We start from the raw sequence: 21,275 nt of genomic DNA, 5'->3' as shown, positions 1-21,275 counted from the left end.
ATTTTTTATTGAGGTATAGTTGTTTCACAACATTATATAAGTTACAGGTGTACAACATAGCAATTCACAATTTATAAACATTATATTCTGTTTATAGTTATTATAAAATATAGGCCATATTCCCAATGCTGTACAATATATACTTTATAGCTTATTTGTTTTTTTAATGTTTTTTAAATTTAATTTAATTTTATTTTTTATACAGCAGGTTCTTATTAGTTATCTATTTTGTACATATTAGTGTATATATGTCAATCCCAATCTCCCAATTCATCCCACCACCACCACCACCCCGCCACTTTCCCCCCTTGGTGTCCATATGTTTGTTCTCTACATCTGTGTCTCTATTTATGCCTTGCAAACTGGTTCATCTGCACCATTTCTCTAGGTTCCACATAACATGCGTTAACATACGATATTTGTTTTTCTCTTTCTGACTTACTTCACTCTGTATGACAGTCTCTAGGTTCATCCACATCTCTACAAATGACCCAATTTTGTTCCTTTTTATGGCTGAGCAATATTCCATTGTATATATGTACCACATCTTCTTTATCCATTCATCTGTCAATGGGCATTTAGGTTGCTTCCATGACCTGGCAATTGTAAATAGTGCTGCAATGAACATTGGGGTGCATGTGTCTTTTTGAATTATGGTTTTCTCCGGGTATATGCTCAATAGTGGGATTGCTGGGTCATATGGTAATTCTATTTTTAGTTTTTTAAGGAACCTCCATACTGTTCTCCATAGTGGCTGTATCAATTTACATTCCCACCAACAGTGCAAGAGGGTTCCCTTTTCTCCACACCCTCTCCAGCATTTGTTGTTTGTAGATTTTCTGGCGATGGCCATTCTGACTGGTGTGAAGTGATACCTCATTGTAGTTTTGATTTGCATTTCTCTAATAATTAGTGATGTTGAGCATCTTTTCATGTGCCTCTTGGCCATCTGTATGTCTTCTTTGGAGAAATGTCTATTTAGGTCTTCTGCCCAATAAATGGAAGATATTTTTAAATGGAACATCTAGATGCTTAAAAATATAATATCTGAAGTGAAAAAAATCACTTGATTGTATTAACATCAGATTCAACACTGCAGGAGAAAATATCAATGCACTTGAAGACATAGCAGTAGAATCTATCTAAACTGAAACACAGGAAAAAGACTAGTATAAAAATGAATAGAGCCTCAGTAACCTATGGAACAATATCAAGCCGTCTGACATAGGTGTAATTTGAGTCCTAGCAAGAGAAAGGAGGGAAAGAGAAAAATATTTAAACATATAATGGCTAGGGCTTCCCTGGTGGCGCAGTGGTTGAGAATCTGCCTGCCGATGCAGGGGACACGGGTTCGAGCCCTGGTCTGGGAAGATCCCACATGCCGCGGAGCAACTGAGCCCATGAGCCACAACTACTGAGCCTGCACATCTGGAGCCTGTGTTCCGCAACAAGAGAGGCCACGACAGTGGAGGCCTGCGCACCGCAATGAAGAGTGGCCCCCGCTCGCCGCAACTAGAGAAAGCCCTCGCACAGAAACGAAGACCCAACACAGCCAAAAAAATAAATAAATAAACATATAATGGCTAAAATTTTCCAAATTAGATGAAAACTATATACCCACACATCCAAGGAGCCCAATGAATCTACAAGCAGAATAAACAAAAATAAAACCACACAAAGCTACATCATAGTCAAATTGATGAATATCAGTCATAAAGAGAACATTTTAAAAGCAACCAGAGGAAAAATAGCACATTATATACAGAGGAACAAAATAAGAATGACTACAGACTTCTCATCAGAAATGCAAAAGATGCAAGCAAAAAGATAATGGAATGGCATCTTGAAAATACAGAAAGAAAAAAAAATTGTCAATCTTGAATTCTGTATTCAGTGGAAACATCTTTCAGAATTGAAGGTGAATATGGGGATATATGTATACATATAGCCGATTTACTTTGTTGTACAGCAGAAACTTACACAATATTGTAAAGCAATTATATGCCAATAAAGATGTAAAAAAAAAAAAGAATTGAAGGTGAAATAAAGGTTTCATATAAACAAAACCTTAGAGAATCTGCTGCCAGCTGACTGTACAACAAAAAACATTAAGAGAAGTTCTCTAGGCAGAAGGACAAAAGATACCAGATGGAAAACTGGGGAGCCCCTAAAAGTGTAAAAATTAACCTTGGGGATACAATGTAGATATAAACTTGGAGAGCACCTAAAATTGTAAAATGTGTGGATAAATATAAAAGACATTTTTCTCAATTTTTAATATGCTCAGAAATAAAGCAAGGAAAGATGGTAGAAAGGGAGGGGTATGATATCGTGGATTCTCAATATATTGCTGTCCACTAGAGAATGTAAGCTCCTTGAGGGCAAGGACTTTGTTTGTTTTGCTTAGCACTGTATCGCTAGTCCCTAAAATAGCCTGTGGCATAGGGCAGGTGCTCAACAAAAACTTCCAGAATAAATAATTCAAGAAAAAAAAGGGGAGAGGGACATGAGCTGCAAATTTAGGTAGTGGTGAGGTTAGGCCTCATTGTGAAGGTAATATTTGTACAAATACTTGGAAAAGACACGGCCAGAGTTGTGCTTGGTAATATCAGCTATTCTAATGCCTGTTTGGGTAAACATGACTCAATGAAACATCCCTCCTAGGCAATACACTTCTATCGTGCACTTCAGTAACTATACCTTAACCCAAAGCAAAGAAAAATTGAGATATATTGAGAGTTTAGAGGAGCAAAAATCCTTTCTGAACATTTTAAGAAATCATATGTCATTTCATGAAGGTATCTATGTACACCTAATTCTGTTCTCCAAACACCCAGCCCTGGCATCTCTAAATTCCATACATTATATGACTGACTTCAGGAAGGGATATGATAAATTCATTTCTTCAAGGACTAATAAAGCTGGTATTTGACCACCTGTGATCCACATTCCTTATTAAGGACACTTTTATTTTAATGAAGACAGACCTTTCAGCCAAAGTAATAAATCTCAATTTGGGGAAATGAAAGCCTCAGCGAGTGGGTGGGTTAGATATATTTCTGGTCAGAGTTAAGTGCTGGAGTCCCCTTGGAGAAGTTATGAAATCATAATATAAAGGCCAAAACCCATCCTCTTCAAGGCCTGTTTGTGTTTATGAGTACTTACCAATGATTGATTATATTTCTCTGTGGCCAATATTCGACAAAAACTCAGAAGTAATGGTGCCTTATTTATAGATTTTCACTTAGAAATTTGCTACGTCCTTCAATATCATTAATAAATCCCAAGCCCTGTACTCAACCCCACTGCACAAAAGTTACATTAGAGAAAAACAGTGCTTGCTTCAGCAGCACATGTGCTACAAATAGAGGAAAAACAATTTATTATCACAAACTTCAAACAAGCCCCAGAAGGCAGACTCTCCCTGGGACTCAAGAGCAAATAAGACTTCAGGGGCTCATTAAAAGTTGACTTTTCTCTAAAAACCTTTGAGGGCTCTTGTCTGGATGATGCAACATCAGGGAAAGTTCCTCTGAGTTGATGTCACTTCAGAAACTGTTGCCATAGAAGCATCATTTCAAATGCATTTCAAAGCTATTAGAGCAACCACTTTTTATGTGTTTGTGCTTTGGGGTTTTTTTTATTTTTACTTTTTTTGAGGTAAAATTCGTGTAACATAAAATACACCATTTTAAGGTATACGTACCGTGGTTTTTAGTATATTCACAATAATGTGCAACCATCAGCACTATCTAATTCCAGAACATCCTATTGGCTCAGAAAGAAACCCGGTCACTTCCTATTCCCTCTGCCCCCAACCCCTGGCAGTCACTAATCTGCTTTCTGTCTCTATTGATTTGCCTCTTCTGGTCATTTCCCATAAATAGAATCATATAATATGCAGCCTTTCACGTCTGGCTTCTTTCACTCAGCTTAATGTTTTCAAGGTTTGTCCATGTTGTAAACATCATTTTTTTAGGGCTGAATAATATTGCATTGAATGGATATACTACATTTTATTTATCCATACATCAGTTGGTGGACATTTGGGTTGTTTCCACTTGGGGGCTATTATAAATAATGCTGCACGAAGGTCGGCCAGAGGTGAGAGCTTAGGGTCTTCTCAGGTCTTTTCTGAGCATGTGCCCAGCCCTAGCCATGTGTGTGGCCTTCTAGGTTCCCAGGAATACATGGGCTCTTTTCAAAGCCCTGATTTTCAAAAACATCTCATTCCCTAGTCTTTCCTCCCAAGATCTTTGGTTAATCTATTGTTTGCCCCAACTGTTATCCCTTGCCCCAGGTCGCACTGACTAATACATTTTTGCCTTTAAATGTTTTCCACACGTGGCCTCCTCCCCCTGTAGCCCCATCAGCCGGCGGGAGGAGTCCAGGTTAGGCAAAATAGAGGCAAGCCCTTTCATGATCCTTCAGAGAGCCACCAGATAGGACAAAACAAACAACCACGGTTCTTGGAGAATAAGGTCCGTTACGCTCCTTCCAGTACTGGCGCTTACACCAGGAATGCGAGCTGCTGTCTTCAAGGCCAACGCTGAGCTGCAGCAAGGATAAGTTAAAATGCCACAGAACTGTCTTACCAAGATTAAGCTTTTTTTCTTGATTGTGTTCTCCTGGTTGCTACAAGCTTCTGGTTAGTATCCAGAGTTCTAAGAAAGTTTATTTTGAAAGTTTTTGCCAGTTTATTTATTGCTTTTGTCGATGAAAGGACTTTGGAAGTTCCCTACTGTGCCATTTTGGCTGACAGCACTTTAGACTCAACCCCTTTCAAATCTGATGCATCCCACTTGAATTACAAATTATGTGGCCCTGCTAAGTATTCAGAAAATAAACTTTGGAATTAGTCTGATCTCAGTACAAATCCTGGCTCTGCCACTTCCTAGCCGGATGACAGTGGTAAATATGTTTAACCTCTCACTGAACTTCAAATCCCTTGTCTTAAAATGTGGATAAGAAACACAACTCAGAACTGTAGTTATGAATAAATGGTGCCATTTCGGGCACCACAATTTAAGGTATAAAGCTTATGGTGCAGTGTGGATTTCCCTGTCTTTACCACTGTAATCTGAAGCCTACAGGAGCATGGTTGGGACAGGTATTGCTAGCGGAGTGTGTGTGTGTGTGTGTGTGTGTGTGTGTGTGTGTGTGTGTGTGTGTGTGTGTGTGTGTGATGGGAGGGGAATCATATAAAACCATGTATTTTAAAAGGCAGCCCAATAAAGCAAGCTATAAACAGTATATGTAATATGATCTCATTTCAGAAAAAGAAAGGTATATGTATCCATACAAAATATCGGCAAGGATAGACATTAAGTAATTAAGAATGTAGAGGAAATACGGTGTTTTTAATTTCTCATTTTTTCTTATTTACTTATATTTTCTCATTTCTTCATGCACATATATTGCTTTTGAAATCTTAAAAAATGCTTATGAAATACAGCAATAAGATCCCATGTATCCCCAGAAATTCAATAAACCTATTTTACTTTGAAAAAGTAAGTCCTACACAAAAGTATGTTATAGCAAAACAGCATGTTACCGAGAGGACACGATGGGCTGATGTCAGAAGTCCTGGGTTCTAGGTCATGTCCAGGTCTGCCTCTTGCTAGCTATGTGACCTTGGGTAACTTGAGTAACTTCTTGAGCTTCTGTTTCCTAGAAAATGAAAACAATAATGCAGCATTCCTCTTTTTCCCTATGCCATACTGATAATAAGACATCAAGAGTAAAACAACATGCCTGAGAGACACAGGTGTACAGATTTAAAAGGCTATAGACTAGAGCAGTGGTTCTCAAATATTAATGTACATCAGAGTCACCTAGAAAAGCTGTTAAGACTCAGATTGTCAGGCCTCATCTCCAGAGTTTGCAGTAGGTCTGGGGTGGGGCCCAAGGATTTGTAAGTTCCCAGGCAGTGCTGATGATACTGGTCTGGGGACCACACATTGAGAATCGTTAACTAGAGGCAAAGAAAAAAAGCACAGAATCTTCAGGTTCAAGTTCCAAGTCACCTCTCTTAGTTCTGTGACTTTGAACAAATCTCTTCATCTATCTACACATGAGTTTCTTCACCAATTAAAAAATATATATATTATAGTTCTTGCTAATAAATACCATCTGCCTCCAAGATTTTTATGAGGATTAAAAGATTTAAACTTGTGAAAAGAATGCATAAACTCTACTGAATTATGCAAATAGCATTAATTATATAAGTTAGGCAACTAAAGTAGCTAGAATTTAAATTATTTTTATTTTAGGAAGTACATCTCAGACGCACAGATGTCTGTCAGTTTAGATTCCCAGTGGTAAAGATCCATGCTTCTAGCAAGCATGTCTGAAATTTGAGTCCTTTGCCACTGCAGATGGAGGTAATAGTGCCTTGCTTAAGTACCATTATAGAAACATGTAAATAATAATAATAACACAACAGTCTAAATTTACTGAAACTTAGTATTTTTTCAGGTACTGTAGTAATTTAAAATTCACAATCCTATGAAGTAGCTGTGTAATAATTCCCAACTTGTAGCTGAAAAAGTTTGGGCTTCAAATAGTCAAAAAATTTGCTCAGGGTTACACAGCAAAGATTAGAATCAGGGTTTCTAAATAATAGGCTTATAATGCTATTTGTTGATTCATCTAATTTAAACATAATTCATTGATTTATGGCCTAGAATAATAGCTAACTCATAATAGTTATTTTACCATTATTTGCTTAGGGAATTACTGCCAATTCAATTTGATTGGGATTTAGGTCTCTTACATTCCCCATCCTCAGTTCTCCTCTCCTTTCCTCCCAATATGGGTACATCACAATTTTCATTTCTCAACATTTAATGTTTACTGTACTATGATTACGTTTCCTTACTTGCTCCATTTTAGTTTTTCCCAGAGTAGATATTGTCCCCATGGTTTTCTATGTGCCTCTTCTTGATATTTCCACATACTCCAATTTCAGGGATAGAATGTGACATGAGAAAAGGAATTCAAGGACAGACAGACTTCTTGGGACCCCAATATAAAGGGCACAGAGCAGAGGGGAGTCTGGTTCCCCACTTAAATCATTCTCTTTTGATCTGTGAATGTCATATTCTATTTCTAGTTCCACCTACTTCTAACCTGACCTAACCTGAATTTTCCTGAGCTCCTCTGAGCACAAAAGGAGCAATAGATCTCATCTTTTTTTCTTAATTCCCTTATTTTATTCAGAATAAACTACATTCCAAGCCTGATTTGCCCAATTTGTTAAACTACAAAATTTTTCTGATTCCCCAATTTTTCAAGCTACAAAACTCTCAGTTGCTATAATTTAATCTGTCTTTAGTAGGACAGTGCCTTCAGTCTAGAGTCAGAGATGCTGGCTTTTCAGCAATCATAGGACTTAAGCCCAATTACCAGTTTGTTGGATTCAATTTCATATGCAAAGCAAACCTAGTTGTTGGCATAAATACATAAAGTGCTATATCCTACTTCATCTTTTATTTTCAATACATATGCCCACAAGCATATATACAATTTTTCACAAATACATAACTGTGATAACATGCATGTGTTTTGTGGGTGTGTATAATCCCTTGTTATTTATTCTTTTCCTTCTTCTTTGGCTACCTTGGGCCATGCCACACACAGGCCACATACAGGCACCTAAAACACAGTTTCTTCATGGTCTTCTTTTACATCTGGTGCATTAAAATTCAATTAGTCAAGCTCCATTAACACTGATACGCATGGGCTATCGGGGTGCAGATTATACTCCTTTTTGGAATGGTTTCTCAGGAACCACCACGTGATGCTCACACCCCAACTACTGCCCTCCAATTTAGCTGGTAATTAACCTCCCCAAAGTAGGAAGATACCTGTTGAGTTAAATCACAGAGCTTCAAGTCCAGGGGAAAACTAAGGTCAATTTCCAGATGCCTAATGACAATTCACATTTCTATAGCAACTGAGCATTTGAAAAAATATTTCCATATGCATTATCCCATTTTGTGCTTACAACGAACCTTCGGAGTTGATATTTTTATTTCTTATTTTATAGGTAAGGACATGACTTGTCATTCAGTAAGTAGGATAAGCATACCACACTACACTCCCTGGATTTGGGATAATGTCAGCTTTACATTATCATGTTCTGGTGAATATTTTGGAATTGACTATACGAAAAGAGAGATTAAAATTCTGAAGCGAAATGCATGTCCAAGGAACAGAGATTTCTAACTCTAAATGTATGAAGTTGTAGGCAGCAAAAACTCCAGGCCTTGCCTATTTCCTCTAACCCTGCTGGTCTCTGAAACACTGCCCACCTGGTCTGACTCCTAACAAACATTAGCAGTAGTGAGATGAATAAAACACAAGAAACAGTTAGGTGCGGGGAGATGCTCATACCTGGCCTAACCACAGGACTCCCACCTGGAAGAGAATGGCTGCAGCAAAGCATTCTACAGGGACAGAGTTCATTCTCAGGGAGTCAACAAGGCAGCCAGGGCTCCAGCTCCCTCTCTTTCAGGGAGCGCCATAGTGGGGTGTCCAGTCTCGATTGCTCTAACTTTTCTTAATTCTCAACTTCACACTCCCATATGCTACTTTCATCAGAAATTCATCATTTGTGGATCTCTGCAACTGCTCTGTTATTACCCCTAAAATACTGATGAACTTTGTATCAAAGAAGAAGATCATCTCCTTTGAGGTCGGCTTGTCACAGCTCCACTTCTTGCTTGTATTTGTCATGGCTGAGGGTTGCATGCTGACCCATGACCTCTGTGTCGTCATATCTCATCAGCTCCTGCTGGTAGTTGCAGTATTTGTAATGGGGTCGGTTGGTTCAACCATAGACATTGTGCCTTGTATTAAAATTGTCCTTTGTGAGCTATTCATCAGTCATTACCTCTCTCATCCATTATCTTGTATAATATTAATATGACAATTTTCTCTTTGACTTGATTCAACGTTGGAGTCACTAGATTAACAGTCCTTGTTTCCTGTGCGTTTTCTCTTCAGCATCCTCCACATCAGCTTCATAGAGGGCAAGTCCAAAGCCTTTAGCAGAAGCTCTGGGATTTTTCTCTGGGTTTGATGCATTCATGCTTCTTCCTGGTTCTCTCTCAGATTGCTTGCTCTGGGAGAAGCCAGCTGCCATGTAGTGAGAACATGGAGTTCTCCTTGTAGTTGACCTATGGAAAGGGTCACGTGGTGAGGAAATGAGGCTGCCTGCCACATGGAGGGCTTCTGCCAGGAGCCGTGTGAGTGAGCCTCTGGGACATGAGTCCTCCAGCACCAACCAAGCCTTCAGATGACTGTAGCCCCAGCCAATCTCTTGACTTTAACCTGATGAGAGACCCTGAGCCAGAGCAACCCAGCTAAGCTGCTACCAAACTCCTGACGTACAGAAACTGGGAGATGATAATGTTTATTGTTTTAAGCTGATAAGCTTTGAAGTAATTTGTTGCACAGAAATAATTAATGCACATATGAGGAGATATTCAACTCATGAATTACAAGAGCAATGCAAATTAAAATAACGCGATATCACTTTATACCAACAGCTCTCAAACATTTAATCTCAGGACCCCTTTGCACTCTTAAAAAATATCAAGGACCAAAGCGCTTTTATATATGTGAGATATATCAACTTATATTTACCATGTTAGAAATTAAAACTGAAAATCTTTAAAGATTCATTTTAAAATAAGAATAACAAACCTATTACATAAATATTTTTGTGAAAAGTAACTATATTTTCCAAAATAAAACAAAAATTTAGTGAGAAGAGTGACACTGCTTTATAGTTTTGCAAATCTCTTTAATACCTGCTTAATAAAAAACAGATGGAATCTCATATCTGCCTCTACATTCAACCCATTGAAAAATCACATAGCATGTAGCCTCCAGAAAAGTTTACATTCATTCAAGAATGAGAGTTAAAGACCAAATACTGCCAATATTAGTGTGAAAAGAGTTTTGACCTTGCAGGCCTCCTAAAAGGGCTTCAGGGACTCTCAGGGGTTCCTGGACCGCACCGTGAGAAGCCCTGCTTAACATCCAACAGAGTGACAAAAATTTTTAAGTTAGATGGTTCTAACTGTTGGTGAAGATGTGGAAATATAAGAAACTATGCATTACAGCCGTTCTAGGAGCACTATGATATCACCTAAGACAAGTTAAGTATATGCTGCCCTACGATCTAGAAATTCCAGTCTTTGATATATATCCCAATTGAATTCTGTCATAGAACCACAGGGGGAAATGTGCATTACTGTGGTATAAGGAGTACAGGCAAAATGAATACTCATCAACAGGCAAGCAAGTAGATAAAATGCAATGATTTGCAGCAATGGAAACAATATATTATCTGTGTACGTAGCCACATTGATGGACTTTTAGGGGTACAGAGACAAGTTTTTTTTTAAAGTAAGAAACCATAAAATATAAAACATAAAATCACTTACGTGTATTAAAATTATAATGCACAGACTTTCAGGCAAAGTTCAGTATGTTATAACAGGCAACTGTTCCTGTAGCCATAGCAGAAAAGGCTGTATTAATTACAAAAACTATGTTTTGTGGATATCAGGAAGTTGTGGAAGAAATGAAGACAAGGTGAATTAAAATTCCACAGGAGATAGAACCATTTTGAGGTAAGAAGACAATCCTCAGGAAGTTTTCCCCTGGAGGAAGTTCCTGCTTCTGGGTGCCAACCCCTCTTTGGTCTTGGTCCCAGCAGAGGGCTTCTGCCAGGGAAAATGAACCATCAAAGCTTTTAGTGGTAGTTACAAGGTGGAGTGACAATAGGAAATTTGAGAGACTTCAAATGCATGCCCAGTCTTCCCCACCGGACGTTTCCTGAGCACTGGGGCTGTGTAGACTAGACTAAAAGCCTCTAAAATGCAAAGTGAAATCTCCTACACTCTGTGCTAATTATGAAACAAATACACTACAAAGGGAAGGGTCCTGCATTGAAGTCACTGATCAGACTCACTGAGGCAGTCTCTCCTTCAAAGCATTTGCCAGGTTGAGAAGCTAAATGCAGCAGGCTAACGAGCTACACTGAAATCCTCTGAAGAGGAAATAGACCCTCTCACAGTCTTTCAGAGCTTAAGAGACAAAGACCCAACAGGCTTAATCAAAATCCTGGAAAGATCAGGCTCTAGGAATAGGAAAAACTAAATGTACACTGACTCTTACTAAAACTCCAACGCAGACCTACGTCAGCTCAGACCCCGATTGGATTCAGTGGTCAGTTCCTCACCCTATATGACTAACAGAAGAAAGGGGAACCATCTTTGGTAAAAGGCAGAATCATCCAGAGCATCTCTGGTTCCTATGGTCCTTTATCCACCGTGTTCAGCATACAATGCAAGTTCCAAACAGTAATTTTTGCAAAAAGTAGACAATAGGAGCAGATCTACAGATTACCCCAATCCTGGAGTTAGCAATAAGGATTTAAAAATAACCCTGATTAATATGATGAAAAAATAGAAGACAGATAAATTAGATGAAAGTATGGAGATTTCATCAGAAAACTAGGATCTCTAAAAAAGAATAAAATGGAATCTTCTGGAGTGAAGACGTCCTAGTCCTGATGAGGTGTATGCATTTGTCAAAATCTGTGTATGCATACTTAAGCTTTGTGCATTTCATTGTACATAAATTTTACCTTAAAAAAAACAAACTGTAAACAAATATTGAAGTATAGTTAGTGATGTGCATGCTGAAGTATTTAGGAAGAAGTATATCAATATTTACAATGTACTTTGAAGTATATCCAAAAAAAAAATTGAATGGTTTATCTGTGGATAGAAAAATAGATACATAACAAAGCAAGCCAAGTAAAGTGTCATAGAATTAACTGTTATAGATGTTCACTGTAAAATTCTTTCAACTTTGCTGTATTTTTAAGTTTTTTTTTCATAATAAGATAGTAATACAATATGATGAGAGAATATTATGAATAATGGTATGCAAATAAATTTGACAATTTGGATGAAAATGGACAATTTCCTCAAAAATTATGGTTTAAAATATTCCACAAATTCTTTGACACTCCCTTTAAAATGTGGAACCCAATTCCCATCCCCTTGAATATAGGCTGGATTTCGTGACTTCCTTCTATTGAATAGGAAAAAAATAGAAGTAGCAGTTGAAACTTCAGAGGTTAGGTCATTAAAGCACGGCGGCTCCCACTTTGCTTGGATCACCCGGTGAGAGGTGGGGAGGTAGGGAGAGACCCACCTGCTGAGGAACTGAGGCCTCCTGCCAACACCCAACAAGGAACTGAGACTCCTAGAAGATATAAATAAAACATATATCTGGTGATGGTCTCATATGCAGAATATAAAAATAAATTCTGCAAATCAATATTCAAAAGATATACAACCCAAGAGGAAAGCAGGCAAAAGACTTAAACATACACTTCACAAAAGAAGATTTCCAAATGGTCAAAGTGGCCAACTGCATTCATCATCAGAGAAAACCCCAATCCAATGTCATTATACACCTTCCAAAATGGCCAGATTGTTTTTAATTGCAAAAACATAAGGAAGTGGAGAAAACAGGACTCTCACAAACAGTTGATAAAAATGCAAATAAATATAACCACTTGGAAAACGAATAAAGATGAACATATGCAAAGCATTATGACCCAGAAATTCCAATACACCAATTTTCATGGGTATATAACCAACAGAAATGCATACATATTTTCACCATAAGACACAAGTTAGAATGTTCACAGTAGAACTATTTTATAATAGCCAGAAACTAGAACTCAAATGTCCATCAGGTGGTGAACGGACAAACAAGTTGTTGTATTTCTGTGCAATAAAAAGGAATGGAAATCTGACACACACAGCAACGTGGATGAATCTCAGAAATATGTTGAGCAGATAATCCAGACACAAAAAAATATATACATATGATTCCATTTACATAGAGCACAAAAACAGGAAATACAATGGATTCTCATAGATATAATGTAGAGCAATAGAAGCCAAGCACAAAAGAGTATATACATACGATTCCATTTCTATAAAGCATAAGGAAGGCAAAATTAATCTATGCTATTAGAAGTTAGGATAATGATTATCCTTTGGGAACTGATGGTGATTAGAAAGGAGCACAAAGGTAGCTTCTGGGGTGTAAACTAAAGTTCTGTTTCTTGATCAGATGAAAATGTATGGGACATGTGTATATTAATGTATGTATATTATACATCATTAAAATGTAAATTATTTTTAAAAGGCAAAAGAAAATACATGCATATGAACCAATAATATTTGGCAAAATACATTTGGCAAAAACACATATAATAAAAAGATACAGAAAGGGGAGTGTGGAGAGGCTGATGGGGAATAGAAATAAAGGATCCCATCTCCCGCTGCCAGGCCTGGATCACTGCGATTAGTACACACAGGACAACTCTGATTCAGAGTTGGCCTCTAGCCCGGGGATGGGGAGAGAGGCAGTGCCAGCCCACATACCATATATCTAAAAAATTAGAAGTTATAAATCAAGCAAGCAAACTGTTAAATAAAATATGCTCTATATCTGCCTACCTTGACACATAGACACACACACACACACACACACACACACACACACACACACACACACACACACACACACACACACACACACACACCCCTTCATAATGATCAGGAATGCCAGGTTCAAATTTAGAATCCTCGAACTGCCCAGATCCCTTCTTCCCAACCCAGCTAAGTCCCACATTGCAAGAAGTCTCACAATTGCATGTGTGGACACCCAGGACTTCTAAATTCCATCCAAACCCCAACAATGAGCCATTCCTTAGGCCCAAGGGTGCACTCCAGCAGCATGATCTGCCGATGGGAGAATGTACCTGAGGAAAAGGCCCTGGAAGCAGGCTGGGGCCATCTGGGCAGGGAATTACAGCATCCCTGGTGCTGGAAGAGTGGTCTAGGCACATAGGCTCTGAATGAGCACATCCCCTTGGCCCCATGCACTCCTTGCCTTGTGGGAAGGCCACAGGCAAAGGGGACCAGTGTGAAAGCCAAGGTCAGGGCCTCTCTTGCCAAGTCTAAGGGCAGTACTAGAGAGAAGATTACCATATGCCCCAGTGTTTGCCTTTCCACCGACCAAACTCACCAAATTAAAGTAAGAGTTGACATTTACCCTACACTTTACAGTTTACAGTGCATCTTCCCATACAATACTCTTCATCAATCTTCACAGTTTTGTACAATCAATATAATACCATTTGACAGGGCTCCCCTGGTGGCGCAGTGGTTGAGAGTCTGCCTGCCGATGCAGGGGACACGGGTTCGAGCCCTGGTCTGGGAAGATCCCACATGCCGCGGAGCAGCTGGGCCCGTGAGCCACAATTACTGAGCCTGCGCGTCTGGAGCCTGTGCTCCGCAACAAGAGAGGCCGCGACAGTGAGAGGCCCGCGCACCACGATGAAGAGTGGCCCCCACTTGCCACAACTAGAGAAAGCCCTCACCCAGAAACGAAGACCCAACACAGCCATAAATAAATAAATAAATAAATAAATAAATAAATTCAAAACCGTCATCTGTTAAAAAAAAAAAGATATCTCTATTAAAAAAAAAATACCATTTGACAGATGAGAACTGACGGGAGCTTAAAAAAAATATTTGTAAATATATGGAAATTGTAAATACATGGTTGAACATTTTAGAAAAAGACCAGAGGCGGGGAAGGCAATGTAACACCAAACACAGATCAGTTTCTGGGAGAGAGCCTGGGCCCAAAGCAAAAATCATCACTGAGACAAAGAATACTATGTGGGAGCAGCAACCCTAGCTGAGTCTTGGGGGCTCCATTCCCACCCCAAACCTCAAAATGAGGGCCTTCAACACATTTAAGCAATCTCCACCCAAATTCCACACCAATTACATGGGGGACCTGCTCCACAGCCCTCCTCCTCTCCACCACCCCACCAAAAATACTTTATTAATGAGAGGGCAGCCTAAAGCCACGGGACTGCATCTGCTCGGGGACAATCCAGAGGGCAGCCTGGCACCAGCCCCAGCTGACACCCGACCCTCCTCCAGCGAGGACCCACTAGGCTATGCCTCCCTCTAATTACCAGGTGCCTGGCTCAGGGCCTGGCCAGTTATTTAGAGAACCAGCGCCCGCTCCTCGCACAGATATCCATGAGGCCAGGGCTGCAGGCACCGTCTGCTGAAAGCCTGCTGCCTGAAGCTGCCACCTCCTAACTCCACTCTCCTGGGACCCCTCCTGCCACCCCCGTGCCCAAGCTCGGGGCATCATGTCGCTTGCACACACAGCTGCAGAGTACATGCTCTCAGATGCCCTGCTGCCCGACCGCAGGGGCCCCCGCCTCAAAGGACTGCGCCTGGAACTGCCCCTGGACCGCATGGTCAAGTTCGTAGCCGTGGGCTTCCCCTTGTTGCTGATGTCGCTGGCATTTGCCCAGGAGTTCTCCTCTGGTAAGTGGCTTCCAAGACCCAGTGGGCCCTGAAGTGAGTCAGCCCCCACTGTCTAGATCGCATGACTCGGGCCGGGCATCACCCAAAAGGCAGACTATGCATCCGTTTTGGGCACCAGCAAAGCAGAGGTGTTAAAAAACTTTGAAAGTCATTTCTAAAATTTTCCAATAAGAAATATTTAGTCTTAATTTCAGTATTCGTATGTTCTGTGTCATTGCAATGACTAAACTTTTATTTTGATTTTCATGTGGATGAAAGAGATTAGGATCCTATAATCTTTCCAGGACTTATGACCTCTAAAGGTCTTAATTAGCCAAGCTTCAGATAAATCTCCTATCTTCTTGGAGTCTTCTTTCTACTCCCCACCTCCAGGATTATTGACTTGAGAACATATTAAGTTAAGTGCCTGAGAGAGTCTGGCGCATCACAGGTGCTGAATAAATCCACTCCTTCCTCTCCAAGAGCCCCAGCCCCATGCACGAACACTAACAAACACGTATACCCAGTGTTCTAGGTGCTAGATGAACACAGCAAATCTGCCACCTCTATTAAAGACAACGTGGACTTTCCCGAGAACTGGGATTGCTGGCTTTCTTTTCTGGTTGTGTGCTGAGCTCACCACCTTTCCCAGGGAGGTGTGTCAGCCTCCCACTGCCTCTTCATTCACCCACAGTGCAGACCCAGAAACCTAGGGCCTGGGAAATGGCCAGAAAGCTCTTAGCTGATTGTGCCCTGGATGCCCATTCCTCCACCCCCACTCAGGGCTGCCTCAAAGCTGTGTTCCTCTTCCAGGGTCTCCCATCAGCTGCTTCTGTCCCAGTAACTTCAGCATCCGGCAGGCTGCCTACGTGGACAGTTCCTGCTGGGACGCACTGGTTCACCACGAACAGGATGAGTCTGGCCAGTACAGGACGAAATCCCTCTGGCCTCACAAGGTAAAGCGGCAGGGGCTCTGTCAAGCCTGCCTCACGGCTGGGTGGAGGGGGGCAGAACTGCATCGAGAGGTTCTCTCCTGCCTGCCTCTGCTTTTTTATTTTGGTCATTGACTTTCACGTCTCAGGCATTCTTCAAATATCTGGTCATATTTGCTCACCCACTTTTATCTGATTGGAAGTTTTGTGCCTAGGGCTGAGGCTGTCAGTTCAAAGTAATCCCTTTGGGCCATTTCATTGGGAAAACCCCAGATATCAGTATCTGCAATCTGATATTCTGGGCTGGTCAGTTTTCCCAAGAAGAATCATTCAATCCCTAATTTGGGCGGAGGGGGCAGCATGCGGTTGGTATCAAGCTCGTTTGCCAGCCCTCTGGGAACTCAGCCGTGGGTGTCAGCATTCACTACTCATTCAGCTCACCCCCGTTCTCAGTATGTTCCCCCTGCCCTCAATGGACCCAAGTGCAGAATCTGTCTGGTTTAACGTTTCCAAAGAATAAACCACAAGGGCGGTCGGCTGAGTGCACCATGTTTCAGAAAGGATCTGCGGGCCTGTTTTCTCGATATTCCTGTTTCCAGCCCCACCTGCAGCCCCATGTTCAGACGCAGCCAGTACCTCCCATCCCTGAGTCTTCCTGGTTCTGTGGTGAAAACAGCTTGGCTGTACCCACCTCAACTCCTCATCCTCTCCGCGGGCTGGTACCTTCTATCACGCAGCGGCTTCCCAGCTTTCAGCACTTTGTGACTCTTGTCTCCTCTCCTGTTTCCTTTGTCCTTATAGGATTATGTCTTTTGGGTCCCTTTATTGTCATTCTAGTGGGAGCAGAAGTAGTATGTATGTCCAAGGCGCAGTTTTAGTCAGAAGTCACTCATAATGTTTTCTAGTTCTGACAATTTACAGGGCCTCAAAATGCCACAGTTCTAGGACCCAGACAAAACCAGAGACTTAATGGAAAGAGTTCATGAGGTGTCTGTCCCTGGAAGTGTTCAAGCAGGATCTAGATGGTAACAAGTTCAAAGTACTGCAGAGGGGATTTGTATGTCAGAAAAGAGTCAAATTGTCGATCATCAGATGGCCTGAGTGCTCTTTCAGCCCAGGTTCTCTGGCTCCGCTTTAAGCCTACTGAAACGGAAGCTCTAGGGTGAAAAGTTCATTTTCAAGAAACATCATTTCTTAGGAGTGAAAATGTTCTCATTTGCTCTCGTGGTCTAATATACCTTTCCTAGCCTTTCTCTCTTGTTTAGTTCAGAAACACAGACACACACGCACACACACACACACACAAATCAAATAGCCTCCCTTTCTCTTTTTCTTCAAACTCTCCTCTAAAATAAAAAGCATCTGTGGTTCAGGAGAAGCTATAGTCCAGTATTTCTTAAGGGAATAAGCCCCCAAATCGGACTGGCTGGTTCCAACTCCTGCTCACTCACCTGCTAGACACGTAACCCTGTATCGGGCACTTAACATTTTCATGCTTCAGTTTCTTGGTCTATAAAATAGAGATACTGATAGTACCTGACGAAGAATGAATAATGCATGTTCAGTACCCAGCAAAAATGTCGCTTAACTGAGCCTCTACGAGTAGAGTTTTTACTGTGGGCAAAACAGTGGGTCCAACCTGTTAGGTGTGGTGAGTATGATAAGGAAACATAAGGAAAAGTCCTTTATCTAAGGTAGCAAATAGTGTAGTGGAGGACACCAGCTTTATGCATACCTCAATGTCAGCTTATACACATACAGACCAGAAACAGCCCCCAAGGATTCCAAGACAGTGCCTGATGGCGTAGTTTGGTCTTACCAAGAATCCAAAGATGAGAAAAGGCCATTGCCCATGAGAGAAGGCAGGGAAGGCTACGTGGAGGAAATGGGACCTGACCTCCTCTCTGGAGGGTCGCAGTAAAAGTCAGCCATGCCAGGGCCCCTGGCAGGACTTGGAAAGTTAATGGACTCTGGATGCCTGGAGCAGTCAGAGAAAGAAAAGTGGAAGATTGAGAATGAAGATGCTCTCCCGTAGGATGCCATGACCACCATTGGCCATGATCTCTAGTTAGCTACCCAGGCTAACATGCATGGAGAATGGCGACAGGTAGCTAGCGCTCCCTCTTGCTCTCTTTCTTTTCCTTCCTTCCTTCCTTCCTGTCTCTGTCTGTCTGTCTGTCTCTCTCTCTCTCTCTCTCTGCCCTCCCCTTCTGAGGCAGGAACCAGGGAATGAGAGCCCCTCACTCATCGCTCTGTCTGCAAGGTTGCAAGGTCTGGCCACCCTGGGCCTCCCTCCTCAGCTCGCTCTCACCCTGCAGGCCCTCCCCTACTCCCTGCTGGCCCTGGCCGTGGCCATGTACCTGCCGGTTCTGCTGTGGCAGTACGCAGCCGTGCCGGCCCTCAGCTCAGATCTGCGGTTCATCATCAGCGAGCTGGACAAATCCTACAATCGCGCCATCCGCCTGGTGCAGCACATGCTGAAGATCCGGCAGGAGGGCTCGGACCCGCACGCGTTCTGGGATGAGCTGGAGAAGTGAGTTGTCTCCTCCACTGCTTTCTGAAAAACTCAGTTGAGCCCTAAAATGAGACCTTGCAGAGTAATCTTTAAACTATCCTCTGCGCCATCCTTCTCAAGAATTCAACGTTCTTAACACGTCACCGCATTGACTTTCTATCATCTCTGTACAGGGAGAGGGAAGGGACTCTGCCTCCAGTTTATAGGTGACTCCACTGAGTCACAAAGGGGTTAGCCTCTGAAAGACCACTTTTTCAGAACCCTGAATAGCTCCTCCCAGGCCTACAGAAAAAACATCCCAATTCTCCCAAATAGTTTTCCTAGGCCCTCCACACACTGTCATCAACTACTTCCTCAGACTCCTGTTCAACAACTAAATGACAGAAACCTTCCACTCCACCTAGGCAGTCTCCTTCTTTTCTCCTGAACAAGCCATTCATTCATTTAAGCATTCATCTGTCATTTAGGAGCACCAGACACAGCTCTGGGTGCTGTGGATACGGGTGTGTGTGTGTGTGTGTGTGTGCTGGGGGCGGGAGCTTATATTCTATTGAGGGAAAACAATCAGTGAATTAGCATAACACATAAGTAAATTATATGGTAGAGGATAAGTGATATAAAGAAAACTAAGACAGGGAAAGGGGCTCAGGAAAGCTGGGAGGCAGAGAGGGGGTGCAGTTTTAAATAGGGTGGCCAGGGCAGGCCCCCTCAGAGCACAGCTGAGCTAAGGTTAGAAACCATATTCTGCCTCAGGTTTGTGTACGTCTCTATCCTCTGAAAAAAGCTCCTCTCCTGTCTATCTTTCTGAACCCTATCTACCTTTGGAAGGCCAACCTAAGACAATATTCTCCATAGAGGTTTCTGAACACTCCAGCTCACACTGTATGTCTCTCTCCTAACTTTTACAACTACCATGGTTTGTATCCATCATTTTAGCAACAGAACGAGCATTGTTTTTATTTCCTATTTGCATGTTTCATCTGCCCCTTCCCTACAAGCCAGACTGCAAGCTTCTTCAGGGCAGAGACTGGATTACATCTACCTGAACACCACAGCTCTCAACAAACACTTGTTAGCAGATTTATTTCTATAAAATGAATGAACTGGCCTTAAAAAAAAATCATACACAAAGGAAACAGACCAAGAACCAGAACATGGTTGTTTAGAATCCCAATCCAGTGCTAAGTTAATAAGTCTTAATGCTTCTTAAGGATCCTACTTCAGCTTAGAGATTTAGTCTGCCTTGCCAGGCAGAAATCCAGAGTGATCATTCATTATTCACTGATCATTCACTGGGTTTACTGCATTGCACTCATGTCTTGGAGAATTAAGATACACTCACACACCTCTTTTTAGGGAAAGGAGGGGTTATGCTCAAAGAAGGCAGATATTCCTGTGAGCCAATAATGTCGTGTTGCATACACAGATGCTGTTACTTCCCCACGTGGCTCTCTCAGGATACAGTTCTAAACGGTCCCTCCTAATCTTGCCTCCTTTCTTCCCCTGCCCAGGGCTCGGAAAGAACGATACTTTGAATTCCCCTTGCTAGAGCGGTACCTGGCCTGTAAGCAGCGCTCACACTCACTAGTGGCCGCCTACCTCCTGAGGAACTCCCTCTTGCTCTTCTTCACCTCGGCCACCTACCTATACCTTGGCCACTTCCACCTGGATGTCTTCTTCCAAGAGGAATTCAGCTGTTCCATCAAGACAGGGCTGCTACGTGATGAGACCCACATCCCCGATCTGATCACGTGCAGGCTGACCTCTTTGTCTGTCTTCCAGATTGTTAGTCTCTCCAGTGTAGCAATATACACCCTGTTGGTTCCAGTGATAATATACAACCTCACGCGGCTGTGTCGGTGGGACAAACGGCTCCTATCCATCTATGAGATGCTCCCGGCTTTTGACCTCCTCAGCGGAAAGATGCTGGGATGTCCCATCAATGATCTCAATGTGATCCTTCTTTTCCTCCGAGCCAACATCTCTGAGCTCATCTCTTTTAGCTGGTTGAGTGTCCTGTGTGCGCTGAAGGACACAACCACCCAGAAGCACAACATTGACACAGTGGTGGATTTCATGACTTTACTGGCTGGCTTAGAACCCTCAAAACGTAAACCTCTCACCCACGGGATGTGTGATGAAAATCCATAGTTAAGAAACCACAAAGCAAGAAGTTTTATGGAAAGTAAAAATCTCTCCCCTTCTTCACAAGTCTCACACACTAATATACAAAAACACCCACTTTAGGATTGCTACACTTGCATTTAGCTGAATCGAACATCCTGTATTATGTTATCCCAAAGGTGAGAAGATATAATCAATACATGGAAACAAATCTGAAAGTTGGAGCTGATGAGTCCAAAAGCTAAAAAAAATTAGATCTAGAGC

The 21,275-nt window shown here is 41.7% G+C and overlaps 1 protein-coding gene across 1 annotated transcript; it reads left to right on the top strand.

The window, feature by feature from the left end:
* The first annotated feature begins 15,280 nt into the window (after nt 1–15,280).
* Nucleotides 15,281–21,038, top strand: PANX3 (pannexin 3). The gene is made up of 4 exons (XM_061202901.1): nt 15,281–15,461; nt 16,254–16,396; nt 18,691–18,905; nt 20,399–21,038. Exons 1-4 carry the CDS (start codon nt 15,281–15,283, stop codon nt 21,036–21,038), a joined length of 1,179 nt encoding a protein of 392 aa, XP_061058884.1.
* The last annotated feature ends 237 nt before the right edge of the window (nt 21,039–21,275 follow it).

The sequence above is a fragment of the Eubalaena glacialis genome, chromosome 10 (assembly GCF_028564815.1).
Source record: "Eubalaena glacialis isolate mEubGla1 chromosome 10, mEubGla1.1.hap2.+ XY, whole genome shotgun sequence".
NCBI lineage: Eukaryota > Metazoa > Chordata > Mammalia > Artiodactyla > Balaenidae > Eubalaena > Eubalaena glacialis.
This window is presented reverse-complemented; position numbering and strand designations above follow the sequence as displayed.